The following is a 27,231-nucleotide window of genomic DNA, read 5'->3' as shown; positions in this document are numbered from 1 at the left end:
TGTGAAAATGACTTGGCAACAACACACTACTCAGCTAGTATATATATATATATATATATAATATATATATATATATATATATATATACATACATACAAACATACACACACCACACACACACACACACACCACATATATATATATATATATATATATGTATATATATAATATATATATGTATGTGTATATATATATGTATGTATAATATATATGTATGTATATTATATATTATGTATATATATACTATATTATATATATACATACATATATATATATATGTATATATATATATGTATATATATATATATATATATATATATATATATATATCTATATATATATATAATGTATGTATTTCTATATTTTTGTTTTTGTTTTGCTTTATGCCTCTTTATTGTGGTTGGTTTCTGTTGCTTAATCCTCAGAAGAAGGAAGGAAAGAAAGGAAGAAGAGGGAAGGGAAACAGAAAGAATGTAAGCTATTCATGTCATCTCTGTGGTTAATTGTGGGTTGGGGTTTGTGGTGGGAGTGATGACAATGGTGCTGATGATGGTGGAGACAACAGTGGCAGCGGTGGTGGTGGTGATAGTAGTGTTGTTGTGATGATGGTGGTGGTGGTGGTGGTGGTGGTGGTGGTGGTGGTTCATGAGGGTGACAAGAGTGTCTCTTTTGCTGTATGTATATATCTGTGTGTATGCATCCGTACTTATATGAGTGTGTATGTGTGCGTAGATGTGCATTCACACATCCATGCATGCACACACACACACACAAACACACACATACACACACATGAGGGCACACATACACAAACACACACGTGTGCATACATATGCACACACACACACATGGACACCCACATATTCATACCTTTATCTCCATGTACATATGCACACGAGCACATGCACATACATAAGTGTGCATGTGTACACATGTGCACACACACAGGTGCACATGTATAAAGGCATGCATGTATATGTATACCTGTGCACCTACATCTGTGCACATGTGTATGGTGACTAGGTGCATATGCACACTCATGCACATGCGTGCACTCACATATACAGAAGGGGTGATGTACAAGGGGCAAGAGTACGAGGGTAGACAGGCATGGTGGAGTGTTTTGGGGATTGATGATTTGAAGTGCTGTTCATGGGGGTTAATTTGTAACGGTGACCCTGGGGCGGGAGGTGCTAAGGAGGGTGGCTGGAACTAAGGAGGCATCCCTGGGTTGTCGGTGGCCAGTGGCTTGAAATTGATCAGAAGGGTGTACCTCAGGTGACAGCAATACGATGCCTCATATTTCTTGCTGATGGATACGGTGGGCTGGTAAATGATATGCAGTTTATTGCAGAGGCACAGCTGGCAATTAGGGGTGCTGGGTGAATGACTGAATAAGTCAATCACAGCGGATGTATACATCAACCAACTGGATGAAATGATGATGAATGAACTTGCAATTAAACAACTGAGATTGGTCAATAAGAGACAGGCCAATTCTCTTGCAAGACAATGCTTGACCACATGTTGCACAAAGAATGCTGCTCAAGTTACAGGAACTGAACTTGGAAGTACTCTATCATTTACCTTATTCACCAGACCTTGCACCAACTGACTATCCTGTTTTCCAGGCATTAGATAACTTTATGCAAAGAAAAAACTTAAAATCTGAAGAAGATGCAAAAACAGCCTTTCCTGATTTCATCACTTCTTGCTCCCCAGAATTCTTCGCTGCCAGCATAAATAAGCTACCAATGAAATGGCAAAATTGCATTGATAATTTAGATGCATACTTTGATTAACTGCATTGCTTGTTTTCAGATAAAGTACAATAAACTTTCAATTCAAAATCGGACATTTCATTCTTAATGTTTGTTATATATATATGTAGTTCAAATTTACAGAAAACAAAAGATGAAGATAAGTGGGGGAACAACAAGAAAGTGTACTAGTTTGATGCTTGGGAAGAATGGAAAAGTCTTTGATGTTTTGAGCCTACGCCCTTTTACAGAAAGGGTTGAAAGGTAAAAAATGGAGAGAGAATGAAAAAAACCGTGAGAGAAAAAAATGTGTTGGGATTAATGGTTCAACATGATGAAATGACTTGAAGAAAGAGGCTGAATGAAAGGGAGATAATAACAGTGTACATGTAACAATGGTGGGTGTGAGTGTGTGTGTGTGAATGGGGGTGAGAGCATGTGAATGTATTTGTGGGTGAGCTTAAAATTACATGGGCCTTTGTGTGCGTATGGGAATGTGTGTGTGTATAAGTAACGTAGTGCATATACTCAGTGGAGTGATGTGTTTCATGCATTTGTGTGTGTGTGTATGTGTGTGTGTGTGTGCATGTTCATGTGAGTGTGTGTGTAATTGTGTGTGGTGTGAGTACTGAGTTGAACAGTGTGTATGGGTGTTTGTATCATGGTGTGTATGGTGAGGGTACTGAGTTAGGTGGTGTAAAGGTGTGGGGTGAGAGCAAGGGGCAGTTGAAGGTGGGAAGTGTGTGGGAATATGTGTGGGGTTGGTTTCAGACGATGAGAGGTGGCGAAATAAAGCCAAGAGGAGCAAAGGAATGAAGGGAGAATATCAATCCCTGTTCATGGTGGAGGTAGGAGGCCAGGGGTCCTCGGTGCAAAGACAGGGAACACAGACAGATGTTGTAGTGAATGACCAGTTGAGCAGAAGTGGTGTGGGACCAGGGTGTCATTGCTGAGTCTGATGTCTTAGAGGTGCTCAGTGAACTGGTTGGCCAAGCAAGTATCCCGTTTGACCAATGTACAGGGAAGGACAGAGAAAGCAAGAGATGCAGTAGATGACATTATTGGAGGTGCATGTACAGGAGGTGGTGATAGGTGTTGGTGAGAATAGTGATGTTGGAGAGGCAGGAGCAGGTGTGACAGCGTGAGTGAGAACAGGGAAAGGAACTAGGTTGGGTGCTAGGAGTAGGAAAGAAACTACAGACCAGAAGGTCATGCAGATTACGGGTGTGTTTGAAAGGGGAAGGGGTGGGTCAGGGAAGATGTGGGAAGTGGAGGGGTTGGACTGCAGTCAATGGAAAGCTCAGAGAATTGTGCATTGGGGGTGGGTGGAGGGGGTGAGGAGGAAAAGGTGCTGCATGGTGGGATTGAACCTCAAGCCACTTAGTTGCAAAGTGAACCCCTGAATCACACAAAAGTGCCTTCGACAAGTAAAATCCTCACCACCATTACCTCTCATTTTGTCATAGTTTTATATTACAAATGATTAATCTCCTCCCACACACACATACAAACCTACACTTATAGATAGATAATTACAGCCAATTATGCATGCACCCCCCACACCCCCACACAAATATGACCTAAATACATATAAAAACATCTGGTTGCCTATCAGCATGCTGTCAAACACTTAGCATACACACACACACACATACACACACACACACACACACACATACACACACACACATACACATACGCACTCACGCACTCAAACACACGTTTATAATTATAACTGATAACTTCTAATGACAGCTAATTATCTCGCTCGCTCGTTCCGTTGTTTGAGCCCTCGGCTTTCAGCCAGGGTTAAAGGAGTGCTCTTGGGACATACCATACATCAATCTACCCCACTCGTTGAGGCTATGGCCCAGAGCTTGGCTCCCTGCAAATGATTTGGCTATAAATTCCTTGATGTCAATCCTCCCCCCTTTTCTCTCTCCTCATTCCTCCTTTGCAGACCCTTCAAGAATGATCTTTTCAAGGCCACTGGGTCTTACTACATGATCTTACCATCCTGGCAGAATTGTTATTCATCATCATCATCGTCATCATCGTTTAACGTCCGTTTTCCATGCTAGCATGGGTTGGACAGTTCGACCGGGGTCTGGGAAACCAGGAGGCTGCACCAGGCTCCAGTCTGATCTGGCAGTGTTTCTACAGCTGGATGCCCTTCCTAACACTAACCACTCCATGAGTGTAGTGGGTGCTTTTTACGTGCCACCAGCACAGGTGCCAGACGGAGCTGGCAAACGGCCATGGACGGATGTTGCTTTTTATGTGCCACCGGCACGGGGCCATTGTATCAGATAAAATGCTTAGTGGCATTTCTTCTGCATTTTTTCATTCTGGGTTCAAATTCTGCTTAGGTCATCTCTGCCTTTTATCCTTTCGGGGTCAATAATATGAAATACCATCCATGAATTGGAGTCAATGTAATTAAGTCGACTCCTCCCTTCAAAAATTTCTGACCCTATTCCTGGCCCTAAATTTTGCCTTTCATCCTTTCGGGGGGTCATTAAAATAAGTAGGAGTGAAGCACTGGGGTTGATGTAATCAACCAGTCCCCTTCGCACAAAATTTCAGGCCTTGTGCCTTTAGTGGAAAGAGTTGTCATTATTATTGTTGCTGTTGTTGTTATTTTAACCACCACCACCACCACCACCGCCGCCGCTGCCACCACGACCACCGCTGCTGCTGCCGCCGCTGCCACCACGACCACCGCTGCTGCTGTCGCCGCCACCACCACCACCACCACACCACCACCGCCGCCACCGCCGCCTACCGTCACCACCACCTCTGCTGCAGCTGTTGCCACCACCACCACCACCACCACCACCAACATCACCATCAGCATCATCATCATCACCGTTATATAATTTGCTAATACTATGTTCAATTGCCAACCATTAGACAAGTTTGTAATTTGTTAATTGATGTTTTTTGATGAAAGGAGTTAGCAAAAAAAAAAAACAAGTAACAAAAAACCCCCCAAAAAACAACAACAACACAACAACAACAATATCCAAAGATAAGAGCGCATAATTAAAATGTTTAAAGTGTAAATTACTCTTATCTGTGCCGTGCTCCTGACACCCCCTCCACCATGACCACCACCCCGTAAATTAATACAGTTGAGTTAATGATAAATGACTAATGATTAATGATAAGAAAGCAAATTGGGGAGGGGGGGAAGGGGCAGGGGAGAGGGATCGCTAAGTTTTTGTGTTTCTTCCCAACATTCCAGACCCTCCCCCCCACCGTCACATTTTTTTCTCTGTCTTGTGCTATTTAGCCTTTATTACAATTGTTTGCTGATGTGTACATACATACATATATATATATATATATGTATATATATATATATATATATATATATATATATAATATATATATATATATATATATCACCGTGACCGACCAGGCTATCAGATGTAGTTACACATCGCTGGTCACAATGCGTTCGCATTGTTTTAGCCTTCAAATGACGCCACCCCGCTGACTAAGCGAGCGGGCCAACAGAAGAAAGAGTGAGAGAAAGTTGTGGCGAAAGAGTACACCAGGGATCACCACCATCCCCTGCCAGAGCCTCGTGGAGCTTTTAGGTGTTTTTGCTCAATAAACACTCACAACGCCCGGTCTAGGAATCGAAACCGGGATCCTACGACCGCGAGTCCGCTGCCCTAACCACTAGGCCATTGCACCTCCACACACACACACACACACCCACACACACACACACACACATATATATATATATATATATATAGATATAAAAATTATATATAAAAAGGGACAAGAACGTGAAATACACAAAGAGACGACACAAAAAACGGACGGGTCATTCGAAGCCTTTAATCTTCTTCAGTCAGGAACCGGATCGTCCTAGCAAATTTCAGCTGATTAATCCTGATATTGCTCCGACATGGCCAGCCCCAATGAAAAACTAAGCTGTGAGCATTAGATTTCTTGGAAAAAGGATCAAATGTATAAGAAACAAGGACAGAAAAACGGACGATGCCACATGAATATAAATATGAAAAACAATAATAAAATTAAAAACAAGAATGGTAATAACAGGACAACAGCATATATAAATGTATGTGTATATATGTGTATATATATATGTATATATATATATATATATACACACACACATATGTATGCATAGATATGTATATATATATATATATATATATATATATATATATATATATATATCTTTTTACTTGTTTCAGTCATTTGACTGCAACCATGCTGGAGCACCACCTTTAGTCGACCAATTGACCCCAGGACTTATTCATTATAAGCCTAATATTTATTCTATCGGTTTCTTTTGTCGAACCACTAAGTTACGGGGACGTAAACACACCACCATCGGTTGTATATATGTGTGTGTGTGTGCATGTGTCACCATGATAGATTGGTAGCCACTACACATTCTTTATTTTCTCTCCTTGTTCCTTTCTGTGGAAGAGCATAGGCTCGAAACGTTAAAGACTTTTTCACTTCCCAAGCGTTATACTACACGATCTGTCTTCGTCTTGTTTTTTGTGAATTCTCCCTATATATATATATATATAATATATATATATATATAATATATATATAATATATATCATCATCATCATCATCGTCGTTTAACGTCCGTTCTCCATGCTAGCATGGTTGGACGGTTCGACCGGGCTCTGGGAAGCCAGAAGGCTGCACCAGGCTCCAGTCTAATTTGGCATGTTTTCTACAGCTGGATGCCCTTCCTAACGCCAACCACTCCATGAGTGTAGTGGGTGCTTTTACGTGCCACCTGCAACAGGTGCCAGGCGGGGCGGCTGCAACGGTCACGGTCAGATTGGTGTATTAATGTGCCACCGGCACGAAGCCAGTCGAGGCGGTGCTGGCGTCGGCCACGAGTCGGATAGTGCTTTTTACGTACCACCAGACCAGGGATCCTGGCTGGTTCAATTCGATTTCGATTTCGCTTGCCCCAACATGTCTTCACAAGCAAGGGGGTTGGCAAGGGCCTGTCGTACGGTCGCATTGAGTATTTTACGTGCCACGGCCACGAGTCGGATAGTGCTTTTTACGTACCACCAGACCAGGGATCCTGGCTGGTTCGATTCGATTTCGATTTCGCTTGCCCCAACATGTCTTCACAAGCAAAGGGGGTTGGCATGGGTGCCTGTCGTACGGTCGCATTGGAGTATTTTACGTGCCACGGCCCCGAGTCGGATAGTGCTTTTTACGTACCACCAGGCCAGGGATCCTGGCTGGTTCAATTCGGTTTCGATTTCGATTTCGATTTCGCTTGCCCCAACATGTCTTCGCAAGCATGGGGGGTTGGGATGGGTGTCTGTCGTCGGATGAGGTTCTATAATCGACTTCGCTTGCCTCAACCGGTCTTGTGTCCAAGGGAGGACAGGCATTCATAAGTGGGCTGGGCTCACTTGTCCTGCCTGGTCTTCTCACGTACAGATATTTCCAAAGGTCTCGGTCTCTGGTCATTTCCTCAGTGATGCCTAAAGTTCGAAGGTCTTGCTTCACCACCTCGTCCCAGGTTTCCGGGTCTACCTCTTATATATATATATATTATATATATATAGACAGATAGATAAGGAGATATGTGCGTGTGTGGATATATATATATCAGACCAACCCATGCTAGCATGGAAAGCGGACGTTAAACGACGACGGTGATGATGATGATGATATATATAGATATATATATATATATATATATAATATATATATATATATATATATATATATATATATAATATAGATGATAGATAGATAGATAGACAGATAGATAGAGAGATATGTTGTGTGTGTGTGTATATATATATATATATATACATGTATTTATAAATACATATAGATATATATATATACATACACATAATTGTGTGTGGGGGTGGAGGTAGGGTAGTATTGAGGGAAGTGGCTTTGTGCCAGTTGATAAGAGGTTAAAAGAATAATAAAGGGACAGTGATAAGGGTCTTGCTGTGGAAGAGATACACGGATACCCGAGTTGGAGAATAAGGGAGAGAAGATAGACTAGAGAGAAAGTGAGCGATGGAGAGAGTGTACCCCAAGGTACAAAGGTGGGTGAATAAAGGTGAAGTGATACAGAAGACTGGAATGGATTTATATCTATATGCATTCATGCAAACGAGGAAGACCTAAACTGAGGTCCAAAGGAACCTTGAAGAGTAACCTCAAATGAAGCTGCATTGATCCATGTGAACTTGAAGCCCCTGCTGCAGACGAATCAATGTAGGGGTCTCTCACTTCACGAGCAGCAGAAGAGGATTAGCAACGATGTCTTGTTGTTGCAAGAAACGGACATCAGAGGGTAGCATCCACCTCCATCCAAAGAACAAACTGTCGTTGTGACACCTGTAACACCTGTAACACATTGTGTGCTTCCAGCTTCTGGCTGGGGAGTCACATGTTCTCTCATTGCTGAGAATGCAGACTTTGCTATTGTTGGACACCGACGGACCACCGACACACAGACACACACATACGTACATACATTCATACACACACACACACACACACATCCCAACATAGTGGTTTCGAGTTCCGTCACACGGCTTGGGAAAGTGTCTTCTACGACATCACTGGGTCAACTGAAGCCTTGTTCACACATTAAGAGTATTCATTGATAAGGAATAATTAATAATCAGACTAGCTAACCAGCCAGCCAGCCAGCAGCCAGCCAGATAGACAGACAGAGACAGACAGACAGACAGACAGACAGACAGACAGACAGACAGACAGACGGGCAGCCAGCCTGTTTGCTGAGAATGATAAAAAATTGGACTAATGAGTCATGAACCAAGAGTTCAAACTCTAACTCGGGCGCCTCTGCTGTGTCTCTGGAGGAAGGTAAAAGTATTTCTGACTTTATTTCAGTGAACCCCTTTACCATCCTACCTTCCCACCAAACCCACCTCCTTATCTTTCTATCTTTCCTCTTTGCCTCCCTCCCTACCTAATTACTTATTTACCTACTTACTTTATCTACCAACCTAACTGTTAGGACTGATAGATTTTTATTTTAGTATTTCCTTTTTTTATTTGGTTTGCAAGATTCTTGATGTGAATTTGTGTGTTGAAACAGATTTTATTGTGCCTTGCGAGGGTCATTGCACCAGTAATAATAACATGCACTGGTTCAATTTCACTTCCTTATAATTCTTCGATTGGATAACTATGTAATCAACAATCAGGTATTTCATTAATGATTTAGTTAACCAATCAATTAATTAGTTAAGTTTGTCAAAGTTTGTATCCTTGAGCAAGACACTTTATTTCACATTGCTCCAGTCCACTCAGCTGGCGAAAATGAGTTGTACATGAATTTTAAAGGGCCAGCCGTGTCACACTCTGTGTCACGCAGAATCACCTTGAGAACTACATTAAGGGTACATGTGTCTGTGGAGCACTCAGCCACATGCACGTTAATTTCATGAGCAGGCTGTTCCATTCATCATATCGGCTGGGACCCTCATCGTTGTAACCAATGGAGTGCTCCTATTAATTATTTTGTAATTTCAAGCGCAATAAATTAAGTCTTTTCTCCCCTCTTATATTTATGTAACTTTGCTCCAATCGTTGCCAGAGCGGCTAACTGGCTTCCTGTACAGGTGGCATGTAAGAGGCACCATTTGAGCGGGATCGTTACCAGCATCACCTTACTGGCACCTGTGCCGGTGGCATGTGTAAAAAGATTTGAGCGAGGTCATTGCCAGTACCGCCTGACTGGCCCCCGTGCCGGTGGCACGTAAAAGCACCCACAACACTCTCGGAGTGGTTGGGCGTTAGGAAGGGCATCCAGCTGTAGAAACTCTGCCAGATCAAAACTTGCGCCTGGTGCAGCCATCTGGTTCGCCAGCCCTCGGTCAAAATCGTGCAACCCATGCTAGCATGGAAAGCGGACGTCAAACGATGATGATGATGATGATGATGATTTGCTTAGCTCTACATAATTTTCTAATGTCTTTTATGGGTTCTTACAGTATGAATGCACAGGTGTTAATAAACATATAAATATCTACATATGGACACACAGATCAAGAAGCAAGCCAAAACAATAAAGGTAGAAGCAAAAATCTTTGGAACTGACCGTCAAGATGTCCTTGACGAAATTTTTATCTGTGCTGACTTTAGCCTTTTTCATTGTTGATACCTGAGTCCCGACCCACGTAATAAAAACAAATTTACTTCGTTTACTCATTTCATCTCCTGTTTCAATGCGCAGGTATCCATAGAAACGTTCATCACCTGGAAGAAGCAAAGGAAAAAAAAGAATAAAAATAAAATCACAAAATTACAAAAAAGGTCAGACATAAAGATAGTAACAAGGAAACCGCTAAGTGGACCCATGACCTGCTGGAGATACCCCTTTTGGCTGTTAAAGGATGGGTTGAATAGTCTAGGAAGTACACAAATTTGCACAACTTGTTTCAATCATGACGAGATAAGAGAAGTTCCACCTACACCACTTAAATTGACAACAAAGATTATTCTTAAAGGGTTGGCACTTATAGAGGAAGGCCTGCAGGTTTTTGCTGATAATGATCAGCAGATTTTGCTGATAATGATAGTGAAATTCGATGACAGGCATGAGCACCATATGAGTGTGATCATTGACAGAGTGACTAACCGGTTTCTGTGCCAGTGGCACATAAAAGGCACCATTCGAGTGTGATCGTTACCAGCTTCGCCTTACTGGCACTTGTGCCCTGTGCTATAGTAGGGGGCTGAGAGCACCATCCGAGCATGATCGTTGCCAGAGCAGCTAACTGGTTTCTGTGCTGGTGGCATGTAAGAGGCACCATTTGAGCGGAATTGTTACCAGCATTGCCTTACTGGCACCCGTGCTGTTGGCATGTGTAAAAAGATTCGAGCAAGGTCGTTGCCAGTACCGACTGACTGGCCCCCATGCCATGGCACGTAAAAAAGCACCCACTACACTCTCGGAGTGGTTGGCGTTACGAAGGGCATCCAGCTGTAGAAACTCTGCCATCTGGTTCGCCAGCTCTCAGTCAAAACCGTCCAATCCATGCTAGCATGGAAAGCGGGCGTTAAACGATGATGATGATGATGATGATGATGAATGATCCTAATCCTGAATGGAACATAAAACTTCAACATGTTATTATTTTGCAGTAAATCCAAGTGGGACTGACTTACCTGTAGATTAAGGATAATCAGTTAGAATAATCTTCAAGACAAGAATAAAAGCAGAAGAGTGTAATTTATACACAGTAATGTACATGAGGTGAGGGCGCGTGGCTTAGTGGTTAGGGCATTCGGCTCATGATCGTAAGGTTGTGAGTTCGATTTCGGCGACGCGTTGTGTCCTTGAGCAAGACACTTTATTTCACGTTGCTCCAGTCCACTCAGCTGGCAAAAATGAGTTGTACTTGTATTTCAAAGGGTCAGCCTTGTCACTCTCTGTGTCACGCTGATTATCCCCGAGAACTACGTTAAGGGTACACGTGTCTGTGGAATGCTCAGCCATTTGCACGTTAATTTCACGAGCAAGCTGTTCCATTGATCGTATCAGCTGGGACCCTCGTCGTCGTAACCGGCAGAGTCTTTTTTTTCTAATGTACACGAGTTGGGTGTGACAAGATGACGTAATGTTTTAAGTGATGACAGTCAAATAGGACTTACTTGTGAAATGGGATTTAAAGTCTTCAAAATCTTCCCCAGTTTCAAGGGGAACAATACTGTCTCCGTCATATGTCAATAATGCCCTGAAGAGAAATAGAAATAAAAATAAATGTAACAACGAAAACTGAGTGTTTATATATCAACAAATTATCAACATGGGGATAAGTTTTCACTCTGAGGGGAATCTGAGGACTCTAAGGGGACAACTTAAGGATCCCAGTGGGGAAATTGTTTCTAAGTTGAACATTTTTTTATCATTACTCTTTTACTCTTTTACTTGTTTCAGTCATTTGACTGTGGCCAAGCTGGAGCACCGCCTTTTAGTCGAGCAAATCGCCCCCAGGACTTATTCTTTGTAAGCCTAGTACTTATTCTATCGGTCATTTTGCCGAACCGCTAAGTTACGGGGATGTAAACACACCAGCATTGGTTGTCAAATGATGTTGGGCGAACAAACACAGATACACAAACATACACACACACACATATATATATGTAGATACATATATATGACGGGCTTCTTTCAGTTTCCGTCTACCAAATCCACTCACAAGGATTTGGTCGGTCCGAGGCTATAGTAGAAGACACTTGCCCAAGGTGCCACGCAGTGGGACTGAACCCAGAACCATGTGGTTGGTAAGCAAGCTACTTACCACACAGCCACACCTACGCCTATATTCAAATTTTTTTTTTATTTGTTAGATTTCTGTTATTTATTTCAGAGGTGTACTTGCCAGGAAAGATTGTTAACTTCACTTAAACATTTATTGTTTGGTGCGAAAGTATTTTTCGTTTGACTGTAATCTAGTCACTGACATGATCCCACTGCATCTCTTTTGGGGGGTTATTAAGTTCATAAATATGGGTTGTGGGTCAGTTACTCTGAATGGGTGTTCACTGTTGGTCAGGTAACTTGGAATCTTGCTGTGTTTCACATTTTTGCTCATTCTTTCTTTCTTTCTTTCTTCATAGATTTTTAAGGATGTTAATGTGAAATTAATATATTACTGATGCACCACTCACTGTGTTTATTTCAATCATTTATACATGTATGCACACACATGCACACACACACACACACACACACACACACACACACACACACACACACACAGGTAGAAGCATGGCCGTGGGGTAAGAAGTTTGCTTCCTAGCCTTATGGTTCTGGGTTCAGTTTCACTGCAATACCTTAACTATTATGAGTGAGTCAGATCCTTAAACCTGGCCAGCTGGTGGACACACACACACATACACACACACACATGTGCAGCTTGACATCATGTAATTGTTGTAAATGTACGACACAATCCTGCAAACAGGGTCTTTCCTTTCCAATCTTCCATGAAAACCCTGTCTGGTCCACTATGGGGAAATATTATCTCAGTTGGAACCAGGAGAGGGTTGGTGACAGGAAGGGGTCCCAGAAAATTTGTTTCAATGAATTCAATTGGATGCAAAGAAGCATGCAATGTCATCATCATCATCATCATCATCATTTAACCTTAATTTTCCATGCCAGCATTGGTTGGACAGCTTGACAGGAATTGGTAAAGCCAGGGGCTACACCAAGTTCAATAGCCTGTTTTGGCTTAGTTTCTACAGCTGGATGCCATTCCTAATGCCAACCATTGTGCAGAGCATACTGGGTGCTTTATACATGGCACCATCACCAGTGTCTTTTATGAGGCACCAGTGCTCTTTACATGACATTAGCACTAGTGCTTTTCATGTGGCATCAGCACCAATGTTTTACTACATGGCACCAAAACCAGTGCTTACTACTTGGCATCACCACCAGTGCTTTTTATGTGGCACCATCACCAGTACTTTTATATGGCACCAGCACCGACATAACTGCTTTTTATGTGGACATTAAAAATCATGATGAAGCTAGATGCAGACAAATAGCACAATGCAGACCTTGTACCCATCACATCCTGTCAAACTACCCAGCACATGCCAGCATGGATTCTAAATAGATGATGATGATGATGATGATAATGATGATACATGTACATAATCCCCACACACCCCTAATACTATGAACCCCCATACCCACACCTGCCACCCACACACTGAAACCAATGGCCGGCCGGCCATGTCACCCTGACATTTCAACGAGTGTGTATTTCCTTCTCAAACAAAAGCTACCTCAGGTATGTCAAGTTTTTCAATGTTTAACTTGCTAATGGAATATTTCTGTCACCTAATTATGTAACTATCTCCCACAAAGCTCTGCTAAAGAAACACCTTGTAATACCTGCCTCAGGTAGGTAAAATAGCAAATATATATATATATATGTATATATAAATAGATAAAAAAATACTGTTTAATTATTTATAAGGAAAAAAAAACAAACAAACTAAAGAAGCAACACTGACAACGACAACAACAGCAACAACAACTTATGCAAATAATGAAACGAGAGATTAAGGTATTTAATTAGTGTTTGTAAGTATGTGAGGTAGGTTTGTTTCTGTATTATACAAGGTAAGCATATATACATACATCCATTTGTATGTATGTACCTTTATATATGTATGCACATATATACATACATGCATACATACATCCATAAACATATACATACATACATACATATATATATATACACACACATACACACATTATATATATAGATATGATGATGATGATGATGATGATGGCAGTTCTTCCTGTCTGAAGACCAAGAGGAAGAGTGGCAAACCCTCAAGTTGCTATGTAAACCAATCCCTGCATGACAGGGTCTGGCGCAGTTAGGCAAACATGAAGGCTTTGATCAGATTGGCTGTCCTGAAGGACATGTCTATCTATCTATCTATCTATCTATCTATCTATCTATCTTTCTATCTATCTATCTGTCTATCTATCTACCTGTCTGTCTATCTATCTATCTATCTATCTATCTATCTATCTATCTATCTGTCTGTCTATCTATCTACCTGTCTGTCTGTCTGTCTGTCTATCTATCTATCTATCTGTCTATTTGTCTGTATGTATATCATCATCATCATCATCGTCATCGTCGTCATCATCATCATCATCATCATCATCATCATCGTTTAACGTCTGTTTTCCATGCTGGCATGGGTTGGATGGTTTGACTGAGGTCTGGAGAGCCAGTGGCTGCACCAGGCTCCAATCTAATTTGGCAATGTTTCTACAGCTGGATGGCCTTCCTAATGCCAACAACACACATACACACAGACACACACATACACACACACATACACACACACACATACACACACACACACACACACACGACAGGCTTCTTTCAGTTTCCATTTACCAAATCCACAAGGCTTTGGTCAGCCTGATGCTATTGTTGAAGACAATTGCTCAATGTGCCACGCAGTGGGACTGAACCCGGAACCATGTTGTTCGTAAGCAAGCGACTTACCACACAGCCAATATATTTACTCTGCAGATATAAAAAAAAAAAAGGCAGGATGATGAGTTCATTAAAGTCTTCTTTGGCATGATAATGGACAAAGAATTTATTGACAGTGTATCCACTGACGACGTAATTACCTTGTAATGAAATTATCAGGCGATGAAATTACTGACGATGTATTTACAAGGATGTAATTGCCCTGAGATGAATATATCACAATGAACTGTCAAAAAGGCCACATCATGAGAATTGTCCTTTTTTCCTTTGAATCATTCAATAAAAAAATAAGCAAAAAGCAACGTGAAAAGGAAACGGTGTTAGAAGCGAATTTATTTGTTTTCGCTGGTTCTCCTCTCCACAAATTTTGTAAACTAATCTTGTAAAATTGCCCACCAGATGCCCGTGTGAGAAAATAAATCATCATCATCACCATTGTCATCATCATCATCATCATCATCATCGGCGTGGAGGCACAATGGCCCAGTGGTTAGGGCAGCGGACTTGCGGTCGGAGGATCGCGGTTTCGATTCCCAGACTGGGTGTTGTGTGTGTTTATTGAGTGAAAACACCTAAAATCTCCACGAGGCTCCAGCAGGGGGTGGGAGTGGCGACCCCTGTTGTACTCTTTCGCTCCAACTTTCTCTCACTCTTTCTTCCTGTTTCTTGCCCCCGACTTCCTATGCAACCGTTGAGCCTGGATGCGCATTCATCCATCCGTCGATGCTCTCGGTGTCGGGGGTTGACCTGCTTTCTCTTCTGCGGGTCTCATGAATAGCAAAGGACCACATTTCGAACTTCTCCCATTTTGCGAGCTCTGGGACGAAAACCATTCGCTCAACAGCATCATCATCATCATTGTTGGTGTCATCATCATGGATATCATCGTCATTGTTATCGTCATCGTCATCATCATCATCGTCATCATCGTTGTCATCATCATCATTATCATTATTGGCATCATCATCATCAACATTATTATTTTTACAGGTTAAACATTGACTTTTCTGGATTTCTAATCTTTCCAAAGCAGGGATGGTCACCTTAATCAACACACTCTAAATTAAACAAATATGAAATTTACTTAATTAAATGAAATATAGGCGTGGGCATGGCTGTGTGGTAAGAAGCTTGCTTCCCAACCACATGGTTCTGGGTTCAGTTCCACTGTGTGGCTGCCTTCAGCAAGTGAAATTATTATTATTATTATCATCATCATCATCATCATTATTATTATTATTATTATTATTATTATTAATGTGACAAGCTGGTAGAATTGTTAGTACATCAGACAAAATGTAGCATTTCTTCTGCCTTTGCATTCTGAGTTCAAATTCCACGGAGGTCGACTTTGCTTTCATCCTTTGGGAGTTAATGAAAATATGTGTCAATTAAGTTGATGTAATCGACCTGTCTCTCTCTCCCCAAAACTGCTGACTTTGCGCTAAAATCAGAAAGAATTATTTTACACGTGTTTATGTAAACCTCCAGAGTCCTTTGTCTCTGCTATTGTTCTAAATGTGTTCTATTGTGGCCCTCGTGCCAAAATTAGAAAGAATTGTTATTGCAATTATTACAATTATTAAAGGAATTTTATCATCATCCTAATTATTGTTACTATTATCATTATCATCATCGTAATCCTTATTTGTTTTTGATGTTACTAAATAAGAAATTAAAGTACATTTATAATCCAGTTGAATAAACGTTTTTCCAGTTGTCTCTCCTCGTCAACGTCCAACTTTCATCTCGTCTTTCTTTCCGTCTGTCTGTGACACACAGACACACACACAACTATTGTTGTCAACAGACAATGGCATTCCCCGTGAAAAAAGGAAAAAACTGTCACCAGCCTCAGTCTCCTGTCTCCATAGCAGACACACGCACACACATGGAAACAGGGACACACACAGATGATGGATACATGGTGACATGTGCACTGACACAGACGTGCGGTGAGGAGAGAACCGTGCGTCAAGACGTACAAAAGACATCGACAGACATTCTCAGACAGACAGACGGACACACACACACATGCACTCGTAAACCCATACTCTGATGTGTAGACACACACACATATAGACAAAGATCATGCATAGATACACGGATATGGGAAGATGGAGTCATGCACACATCCAGACACCGACTCTCAGACTTCCAACAGCCCCACCCCCACAGGCGCGCACGCGCAGAGACACCAAAACGCGCAGACATAAAACACGTGCGCGCACACACACACACACAGAGGCATAAACATTCACACATACACACGCAAAGGACCACGCACGTTCACACGCATATACTCAGACACACCACACACACACACACTTTATTTAAAAGCAGCAGAAATATAACAAAAGCTGTTTTTTAAATAAAGCATATTACTCTACCTCTGGTATTTGAGTACTCTTTTTTCCACCTTGTTTCACATTTATGTGTTTACTCCGGTATATATATATATATATATATATATATATATATATATATATATATATATATATATATATATATATATTCTGTTGTGTCTGGGGAGAGTAATTTTCTTTTTGAGCCTTATAATATACACACTCACCGGTAAAAATAAGGCACACAATGAAAATGACTCTCCCCAGACACAACAGAATATGCTTCAACACACAAACTCATATAAAGAATCTTGCAAACCAAATCCCAAAACGAAATATATACATATATATATATATATATTCCGTCGAGGTCGACTTTGCCTTTCATCGTTTCGGGGGTCGATAAATAAAGTACTAGTTACGTACTGGAGTCGATGTAATCGACTTAATCCATTTGTCTGTCTTTGTTTGTCCCCCTCTATGTTTAGCCCCTTGTGGGCAATAAAGAAATATAAACATATATATATATATGTATATATATATATATACACGCACACACACCAGATATTCAGAAACACGCAGCAAAGACATACAGACAGTCAGATACACGCAAATGTACATAGACACACACCTGCACATAAAGACACACACACACACACACACCTACAGTTACCAGACAGACAGAGAAATATAAAGAGAGAGACACAACACGGAAAGAGGCAGACAGACAGACAGACAAGCAAACAGTCAGGCAGTCAGACAGACGTGCAGCTGAAGACATGAAATCGATGAAACTTTTAGCTTGACGTTTAATTTCCCACCACCACCACCACCACCATCGCCTCCGCCACCACCACCATCGCCTCCGCCACCACCACCATCGCCTCCGCCACCACCACCATCGCCTCCGCCACCACCACCATCGCCTCCGCCACCACCACCATCGCCTCCGCCACCACCACCATCATCTTCACTTCGTTCATTGTTCGAGCTGTCATTTGGTTCTTCAGAAAGAATGTTTCTTCTATTTCTTCTTCTTCTTCCTCTTAACGTCACTGAGTTGATTATAACAGCATTATTACAGACGACGAGGACCTGCATGTTTTTTTCTGAAGCATTAAATGTGACCATCTAAAAGAACTGCAACATATACTGTTATATAATGGAATATATTTCGGATCTTTTCGGTTTGAACGGCAGTTTTTTAAAATAATTTCCACGTAACTAAACACTTTTAAACTTCGTATACTGGTAGAATGTGTTTATAAAACATCTTTTTCTCTTGGCTTTATTGAGAAAATTCTATAGTTTGTAAGGTTGTTTCTTTTCTTCAATTTCTGCAATTTCAACCAATCAATGACGTCTATTGAGGTGAAAACATTCTGTGCCGTATGAATATGTACCTCGTTTAAGAAACAGATTGGGTTTATTTACATTTGTGAAGAAAAAAATATACCCTTCTCCCCACCCCTAACCCTAACCCTAACCAACCCTAACTAACCCTAACTAACCCTAAAACAGATTGAAATGCAATAGATCGATACTAGGGTCATAATTATGGGTGACTATTTCATATGACACCGCTAGAGAAAACTGCTGTTCAAACCGAAAAGATCCTATATTTTTCTTTTCTACTCGAGGCACAAGGCCCGAAATTTTTGGGGAGGGAGCCAGTCGATTAGATCAACCTCAGTACACAACTGGTACTTAATTTATCGACCCTGAAAAAAGAATGAAAGGCAAAGTCGACCTCAGTGGAATTTGAACTCAGAACGATTCGAATATATTTTTGATATAATTTAGAATTAAAACCTATTTTTTCAACTAATTTTTATCCTATATTTGTTTCAGTCATTGGCTGTGGTCATTCTGGAGCACTGCCTCGAAGAGTATTTTTTAGTTGAATGAATCGACCCCCACCCCCCATACTTGTTTTGTTTTTAATCCTGATTCTTACTCTATTAGTTCTCTTTTGCCAAACTGCTAAGTTACAAGGATATAAATACGCCAACACTGGTTGCCAAGCGTGGGTGGAGGACACACAGACACACACACGATGGGCTACTTTTCTTTTCCATCTACTCCCACACCTATTTCGTTAGTTTTTATGACTAATTATAAGTTATAAAATAATGAAATTAGTAATATAATGTTTCTCCTTTCAATGCAGCCTTGTCAGTTGTCAAACTGAATGTGGCCATGCAATTTAGGAAGGGTCCTCATTTTTGTTTAAAAAAGAAAAAATACTTGCATAGACGTTTCCACATACTCATGCTTGTTTCAGCTCAAAGGAGAAAGCAAAGTCTTCAGTGTGAGTATGTGGTTTTGTGGGTCGACTGCGTCCTCCGCTTCATCTGTTGTTAATCACTCATTCTCATTTAATTGTATATATTTTAATTGTTTGTTTATTCATACGTTTCGTTTCATTCGATACCCTGACCCCCAACATTTGTTTTGTCCATCTCCATATCGTCCCCTCTTTTTCTCAACCTTATGGTGAACAAAGAAATTCTCTCTCTCTCTCTCTCTCTCACACACACACACATGCATATATACACACATAGACACACTGACACACACCATTGTAATCTTTCTATTTATATTCCATTGTTTAAATTGGATCTTAAATATTTTCTTTAGCTGAATGGATATCAAAGGGTTTGCTCAAAAAGCTACAAAATAGCTGCCAAATCTCCTTTAAATTACACTCTGCAGTATTCAAAAGGGAGGGACGTCAACATAATTCTAATGTCCATTTTTCCATGCTTGGACGGAATTTGCTGAGGCAAATTTTCTATGGCTGGATGCTCTCCCTACCACCAACTCTTGCCTGTTTCCAAGGAAGGTAAATGCTTGTCCATCACCAGACATGTTTGCACAAAATATTGGAAATGAAGGACACCACTTATATGTTGGTGACACTCGTGTACAACTCTCATGTGATGTCAGAGCAAGGCAACAGTAGCATACACACACGCACACGTTTTCCTCTACCAAATTCACTCACAAGGTTTTAGTCAGCCTGGGGACGATAGAAGAAGACACTTGCCTAAGGTGCCACACAGTGGGACTGAACCTGAAACCATGTGGTTGGATAGCAAACTTTTTACCACACAGCAATGCCTGCAATCATCATCATCATCATCATCATCATCGCTTAACATCCATTTTCTATGCTAGCATGGGTTGGACGGTTCGACCGGGGTCTGGGAAGCCAGGAGGCTGCACCAGACTCCAGTCTGATCTGGCAGTGTTTCTACAACTAGATGGCCTTCCTAACGCCAACCACTACATGAGTGTAGTGCGTGCTTTTTACGTGCCACCAAAACAGGTGCCAGGGGAGGCTGGCAACGACCACGATCGGTTGGTGCTTTTTACATGCCACCAGCACGGAAGCCAGTCAAAGCGGCACTGGCATCGACCACGTTTGGATGGTGCTTTTTATGTGCCACCGGCACAGGGATCACAACTACAATTTCCATTTGATTTTTATTTTGATGTTGATGTACTTGACTCAGTAGGTCTCAATCTAAATGCTAAAGGGTTAAAGGTTTTGTTACTGTGCCTTGGTTTGTCTTCAAATGAAGCTTGCATTTTATAAAATGCAACTTGCTCCATGTTTTTCTTCTTTTACATGTTTTTATAACTGTAATCATGTAGGATATTCTCACTCTCATGGTTTCTTGCCTTATGTTCAGTTGTGCTGCTAACTTACTTTTTATACACAGTAAGGCGCAGGAGTGGCTGTGTGGTAAGTAGCTTGCTGACCAACCACATGGTTCCGGGTTCAGTCCCACTGCGTGGCACCTTGGGCAAGTGTCTTCTACTATAGCTTCGAGCCGACCAAAGCCTTGTGAGTGGATTTGGTAGACGGAAACTGTAAGAAGCCCATCGTATATATGTGTGTGTATATATATATATATATATATGTATGTGTGTGTATATGTTTGTGTGTCTGTGTTTGTCCCCCAACATCACTTGATAACTGATGCTGGTGAGTTTACATCCCTGTAACTTAGTGGTTCGGCAAAAGAGACCAATAGAATAAGTACAAGGCTTACAAAGAATAAGTCCTGGGGTCAATTTCTTTGACTAAAGGCAGTGCTCCAGCATGGCTGCAGTCAAATGACCCTCAAGCGATATATATATATATATAATATAATATATATATAATATATATATACATATGTTGTTTTATGACTGTGACCTCAATATCTCTGAACCCTTAGCCTCAAAATATAAAAGCTAACTCTAACTGTAAAATCTAACCCCTAATGCAAACCCTAACCAAACCTCTAACTAACAGAGATGTCTTCAAATTTATAGGGACCTCGGATTCCTGAAAATGTTGCTGTCATATAGAATTGTGTAATGTGAAACATTATTTCCTACCGATTTCCATAAAATGGAATTCAATGGAAAACAGGTTTCACATTACAGCAAGACTTTCAGGAATGTAACATTTCGGTAAAGTGGAGATGCTTGTCGTACATGTAATAAATTGTGCTAAATTTTTTTGAACATTTCTGCAGGTATTGCCTTGGCGTTAAAAGGTTTGTTTTGCAACCACAGGAATTTAGGTTCAGTCCCACTGCATGGCACTTTGGGCAAGTGTGTTCTGCTATAGCCCCTGCCTGACCGATGCCTTGTCACTAAATTTGGTAGCTGGAAACTTTGTGGAAGCCCATCATGTATACACACACACACACACTCACACGCACATACACGCATGTATTGGCATATATATATATATATATCATATATGTATTGGCATATATATATATATATATGTATTGGCATATATGAATATATATATATATCATATATGTATTGGCATATATATATTATATCTATATATAATATATATAATATATATATGTATTGGCATATATGAATATATATATATATCATATATGTATTGGCAATATATATATATATATATATATATATATATCAGCATCATCATCCTCATCATCGTTTAACGTCCACTTTCCATCCAACCCATGCTAGCATGGAAAGCGGACGTTAAACTATGATGATGATGATATATATATATATATATATATATAAATTTAAAATAATATGGGTAAGCCTTGATCAAGTAAATTTATGATAATCAAAGCCTTCCAATTGTGACCAACATGTTTTTTCTTATGTGGAAGGAACTTAGGGCCTATATAATCCAATGTGTCCTTATCTAAAATGGTGAGCTCTAATTTGAGGGAGATTTGGTTGCTACTTCTTGCAGGATGTGTGACAGGATATGGACTCCACCTAGAAATTTCCCTTGCATCATACTCTAACAACTTGAAAGAAATAAAAGAAGGGAAAATACACTGAATAATGTAGTCCCAGATACACTATGCCTGGTGGAAAAAGAAAAGAACTACACCGAAAGATGAGAAGGTCGTGAGTGGAGTGCTGTGGATCACAGGTCTGTCTGACCTGAGTTGACTTAGAGTCAAACAATAATAACAGCAACAACAACAACATCAACAGTGAAGAAGAAGAAGAAGAAGAAGAAGAAGAAGAAGAAGTAAGAAGAAAAGAAGAAGAAAAAGAAAAGAAAAAGAAGAAGAAGAAGAAAAGAAGAAGAAGAAAAGAAGAAGAAAAGAAGAAGAAAAAGGAAGAAAAAAGAGAAGAAGAAAAGAAGAAGAAGAAGAATGGAAGAAAGGAAAAGAAGAAAAGAAGAAGAAGAAGAAAAAGAAGAAAAAGAAGAAGAAAACGAAGAAGAAAAAGAAAAAGAAGAAAAAGAAGGAGGAGGAGGAGGAGGAGGAGGAGGAGAAGAAGAAGAACAACGGTAAGGGAGAAGAAGACGAAAAAGAGGAACAATAACAACAACAACAACAACAACTGACGCAAAAATGTCATTGATGTGTTAAGAATGAGTAAAGAAACGAAATGGGTTGGTCAAAAAGTTGAGTCATTCTTATTTGAAAAGAGTTGTTTTGTTAACCGAACAACCACTGCAGTGGTTTGTTCAACCTTTTTTTAAGAGTTGCCCTAACCTGCCGCCTTCATAAAAATTACATAACACGCTATAAATATTCTCACTTAATCAATTAAAACGTTGCGTTAACCGTGCAGAAGAATCTATTTGATTGAGCTCCGTTGTTGGTGTGAGAAATAAATGTTTGGTTAACATTTAAGTTTGTTTAATATACACCGATGTGAAGCGTTTGCAGATAGAATATTGTTCTGAACTTTGACAACTTTGTGACATATCTTTACTGTAATTTAGAGACAAAGGTTCAAAAGTACAGCTCTCTCTCTCTCTCTCTTCCCCCACTCTGTGTGTGTGTGTGTGTGTCAAGTGTCTAATCTTGTTACTCTAGGTCAGGCATAATAAACTATTGCATTCTGCAAGAGTACAGAGTACATTTTGGTTAGTACCAAATGACAGAGAAATAGTTTGATAAAATTTTATTGAACAAAAAGAAAATTCTAATATCAGGACAAATTGTTTCGTAACTTAAAACACGTAAATAATTTATATTATTATACTCAATAATAAATAAACTATTTATGTGTCTGCATTAATGCAAAAAGCAAAAAGTCCTTCAAAATAATGCAAGTAATTTCTTTATTATTAAATATAATAATTATTTACATGTTGTGAAGTTACGAAACAATGTGTTGTGATATTAAAATTTTCTTATTGTTAAATAAAATTTCATCAAACTATTTCTCTGTCTTCTACTATAGCCTTGGGTTGACCAAAGCCATGTGAATGGATTCAGTAGATGGAAACTGAAAGAAGCCCATCATATATATATACATATATACAGACATGCATTTGTATGTATTTGTGTGTCTGTGTTTGACCCCAGCATCATTTGACAACCAAACTTAGCAGTTCAACAAAAGAACCTGATAGAATAAGTACTAGGCTTACAAAGAATAAGTCCTGGGGTTGATTCAAAGTATCATGCCCCAGCATGGCCATGGTCTAATGACTGAAACAAGTAAAAGATAAAAGATATAAATGCTTCTATAGAACACATTTTAAATATCTTAGATTATGATTCAGACTAACCTGAAAAAATTTATGAAAATCGGCAAAGCTGAAAAATTACAGAAAGGGGAAATGGGCAAAAAAATTATACATATGACTCCATGAAGATTTTTTATTTTATTTTGCAGAATAGTAATCTATGATGCTTAAAACAAATTCACCTGAAGAAATCGTTATTTTTGGTGCAGTAGTTAATTACCATCTCTATTCTTTAGGAACACCTGTACAGCCTAAAATTTGAAGAAATTATAGTAAGCCTGCATCTATCTATCCATCTCTCTGTCTCTTTGTCTGTCTGTCCGTCTATCAAACCGACATGTCTGGTTGTCTGTCTGTCTCCTTGCCTAACTCTCTCTATCTTTTAATCTATTTATCTCTTTGTCCTTGTCTCTCTCTCTATCTGTCTACCTGTCTATTTATCTATCGACCTATCTATTTATCTGTGTTTTTGTCTGTCTGTCTGTCTGACTATCTATACATACGTATGAGCATGTGTGTATATCTACTCCCCCATACATTCACACACACACACATTTGCATGTATATAATATGAATTAGCTTAATGTGTGTGTGTGTGCATGTGTGTGTGGATGTGTATAGATGTCCACACACCTAAAGAGGAAGGGTATTGTTGATTGCACATAATCTGACTATATATATATATATATATCACCGTGATCACCGTGACCGACCAGGCTATCAGATGTTGTTACACATCGCTGGTCACAATGCGCTTCACATTGTCTTAGCCTTCAATGACCGCCACCCCACTGGCTAGCAAGCAAGGCATATATTATATATATATATATATTATATATTATATATTAATATATATATATATCTATATATATATATATTATGTGTGTGTGGTGTGTGTGTATATATATATATAATATATATATATATAAATTCATAGACAAATACAGGTATATCAAATACCATGCAACATAAACTCTTGAAACAAGGAGCTCTTAAATAGTCTCTTGACTTGCTGGAAATAACCACTAAATTCCTCTTATGTCACACCCTATACATGCAGTCATGGTTGTGTGGTAAGAAGTTGGCTTCTGAACCACATTGTTTAGGTTCAATCCCAGTGTGTGACACCTTGGGCAAGTGTCTGCTCCTTTGACATGTGAAGGGATTTATTGACAATGTATTGGCTGCAATTTAATCATGTTGCAATGAAATTCCCCGAAGATAAAATTACAGGTGTTATGTAACGATACCTGTGGTGGTTTTACTGTGGACTCAAAAAGACATTACACAAACACATCTTGTAACATTCTGTTCAGTTCAACATGTCCTCAGTTTCAGAATAACAGTTTGTCATTCTTTTCATGGAATTAAAGACACAATAGGCATAGGAGTGGCTGTGTGGTAAGTAGCTTGCTTACCAACCACATGGTTCCGGGTTCAGTCCCACTGCGTGGCATCTTGGGCAAGTGTCTTCTAATATAGAAGGCTGACCAAAGCCTTGTGAGTGGATTTAGTAGACGAAAACTGAAAGAAGCCCGTCGTATGCATGTATATATATATACATGCATACGATATATGTGTGTGTGTGTGTGTGTGTGTGTGTGTGTGTGTGTGTGTTGTGTGTGTGTATGTTTGTGTGTCTGTGTTTGTCCTCCTAACATCGCTTGACAACCGATGCTGGTGTGTTTACGTCCCTGTAACTTAGTGGTTCAGCAAAAGAGACTGGTAAAATAAGTATTAAGCTTACAAAGAATAAGTCTTGGGGTCGATTTGCTCGACTAAAGGCGGTGCTCCAGCATGGCCACAGCCAAATGACTGAAACAAGTAAAAGAGTAAAAGAGAGAAAAGTGTGTGTGTGTGTGTGTGTGTATTCTTTTATTTGTTTCAGTCATTTGATTGCGGCCATGCTGGAGCACTGCCTTAAAGAGGTTTTTAGTCAAAGAAATCGGCCCTGGACTTATTCTTTGTAAGCCTCATACTTATTCTATCGGTCTTTTTGGGAGAACTGCTAAGTTATGGGGACAGAAACACACCAGCATCAGTTATGTTATCAAGTGATGGTTGGGGGACAAACACAGACACACAAAGACACACACACACACACACAGGTGCCCCAGCATGGCTGCAGCTTTGAGCTGAAACTGATAAAAGAATAAAAGAGTATATACATACTTACATACACACACACACACACACACACACAATGGGCTTCTTTCAGTTTTCATCTACCAAATCCACTCACAAGGCTTTGGTTGGCCTGAGGTTATTGAAGAAGATTCTTGCCCAAGGTGGCACAAATGAAACATATGGGTTTTGGCACTGTTCCATGTTGTTTATATCAACCTTGATCAAACAGATCTATCATGAAATTCATTGATTGATTGACTTGGGGCCAGAGTGGAAGACACTTGACCAAAGTTCCACCCAGTAGGAACTGAATCCCCATTGGCTTGGTTGTTGTTGTTGTTGTTGTTGTTGTTGTTTTATATATATATATATAAGTCAGTGCTGATCAAACAGAAATTTGATTGATGAAGAACATTCTAGTCTTGAACATGTCCTCTTTTTGTACATCAAATGGTATCTTATTTTCTTTTACTTGTTTCAGTCATTAGACTGTGGCCATGCTGGGGCATCACTTTGAAGAATTTTAGTTGAACACATCAACCCCAATGCTTATTTTCTTTAAAGCCTGGTATTTATTCACATACATATATGATAGGATTCTTTCAGTTTCTGCCTACCAAATCCACTCACAAGGCATTGATCAGCCTAAGGCTAAAGGAGCAGACACTTGCCCAAGGTGTCACATACTGGGATTGAACCTAAAACAATGTGGTTCAGAAGCCAATTTCTTACCACACAACCATGACTGCATGTATAGGGTGTGATATGAGAGGAATTTAGTGGTTATTTCCAGCAAGTCAAGAGGCTATTTAAGAGCTCCTTTGTTGAACATCGAGACCTGGTGACATACATTGATACTGGTGCTCTTAGTTGACATGTTTTGTCTTGCAAGTACTCGGTGACCTCCCTGACACCATGTACAA

At 40.0% G+C, this 27,231-nt stretch overlaps 1 protein-coding gene across 1 annotated transcript in view; it reads right to left on the bottom strand.

Moving 5' to 3' along the window:
• Nucleotides 1-27,231, bottom strand: part of LOC115223873 (coactosin-like protein) — a 39,356-nt gene that overhangs the window by 4,631 nt on the left and 7,494 nt on the right. Inside the window, exons 2-3 of the mRNA XM_029794578.2 lie at nt 11,448-11,530; nt 9,892-10,049 (exon numbers count right to left, since the gene is read on the bottom strand). Coding sequence (XP_029650438.1) covers nt 9,892-10,049; nt 11,448-11,530 — 241 coding nt within the window. The remainder of the gene's footprint in view (nt 1-9,891; nt 10,050-11,447; nt 11,531-27,231) is intronic.

Source organism: Octopus sinensis, linkage group LG24, assembly GCF_006345805.1.
Source record: "Octopus sinensis linkage group LG24, ASM634580v1, whole genome shotgun sequence".
NCBI classification, from domain to species: Eukaryota; Metazoa; Mollusca; class Cephalopoda; order Octopoda; family Octopodidae; genus Octopus; species Octopus sinensis.
This window is presented reverse-complemented; position numbering and strand designations above follow the sequence as displayed.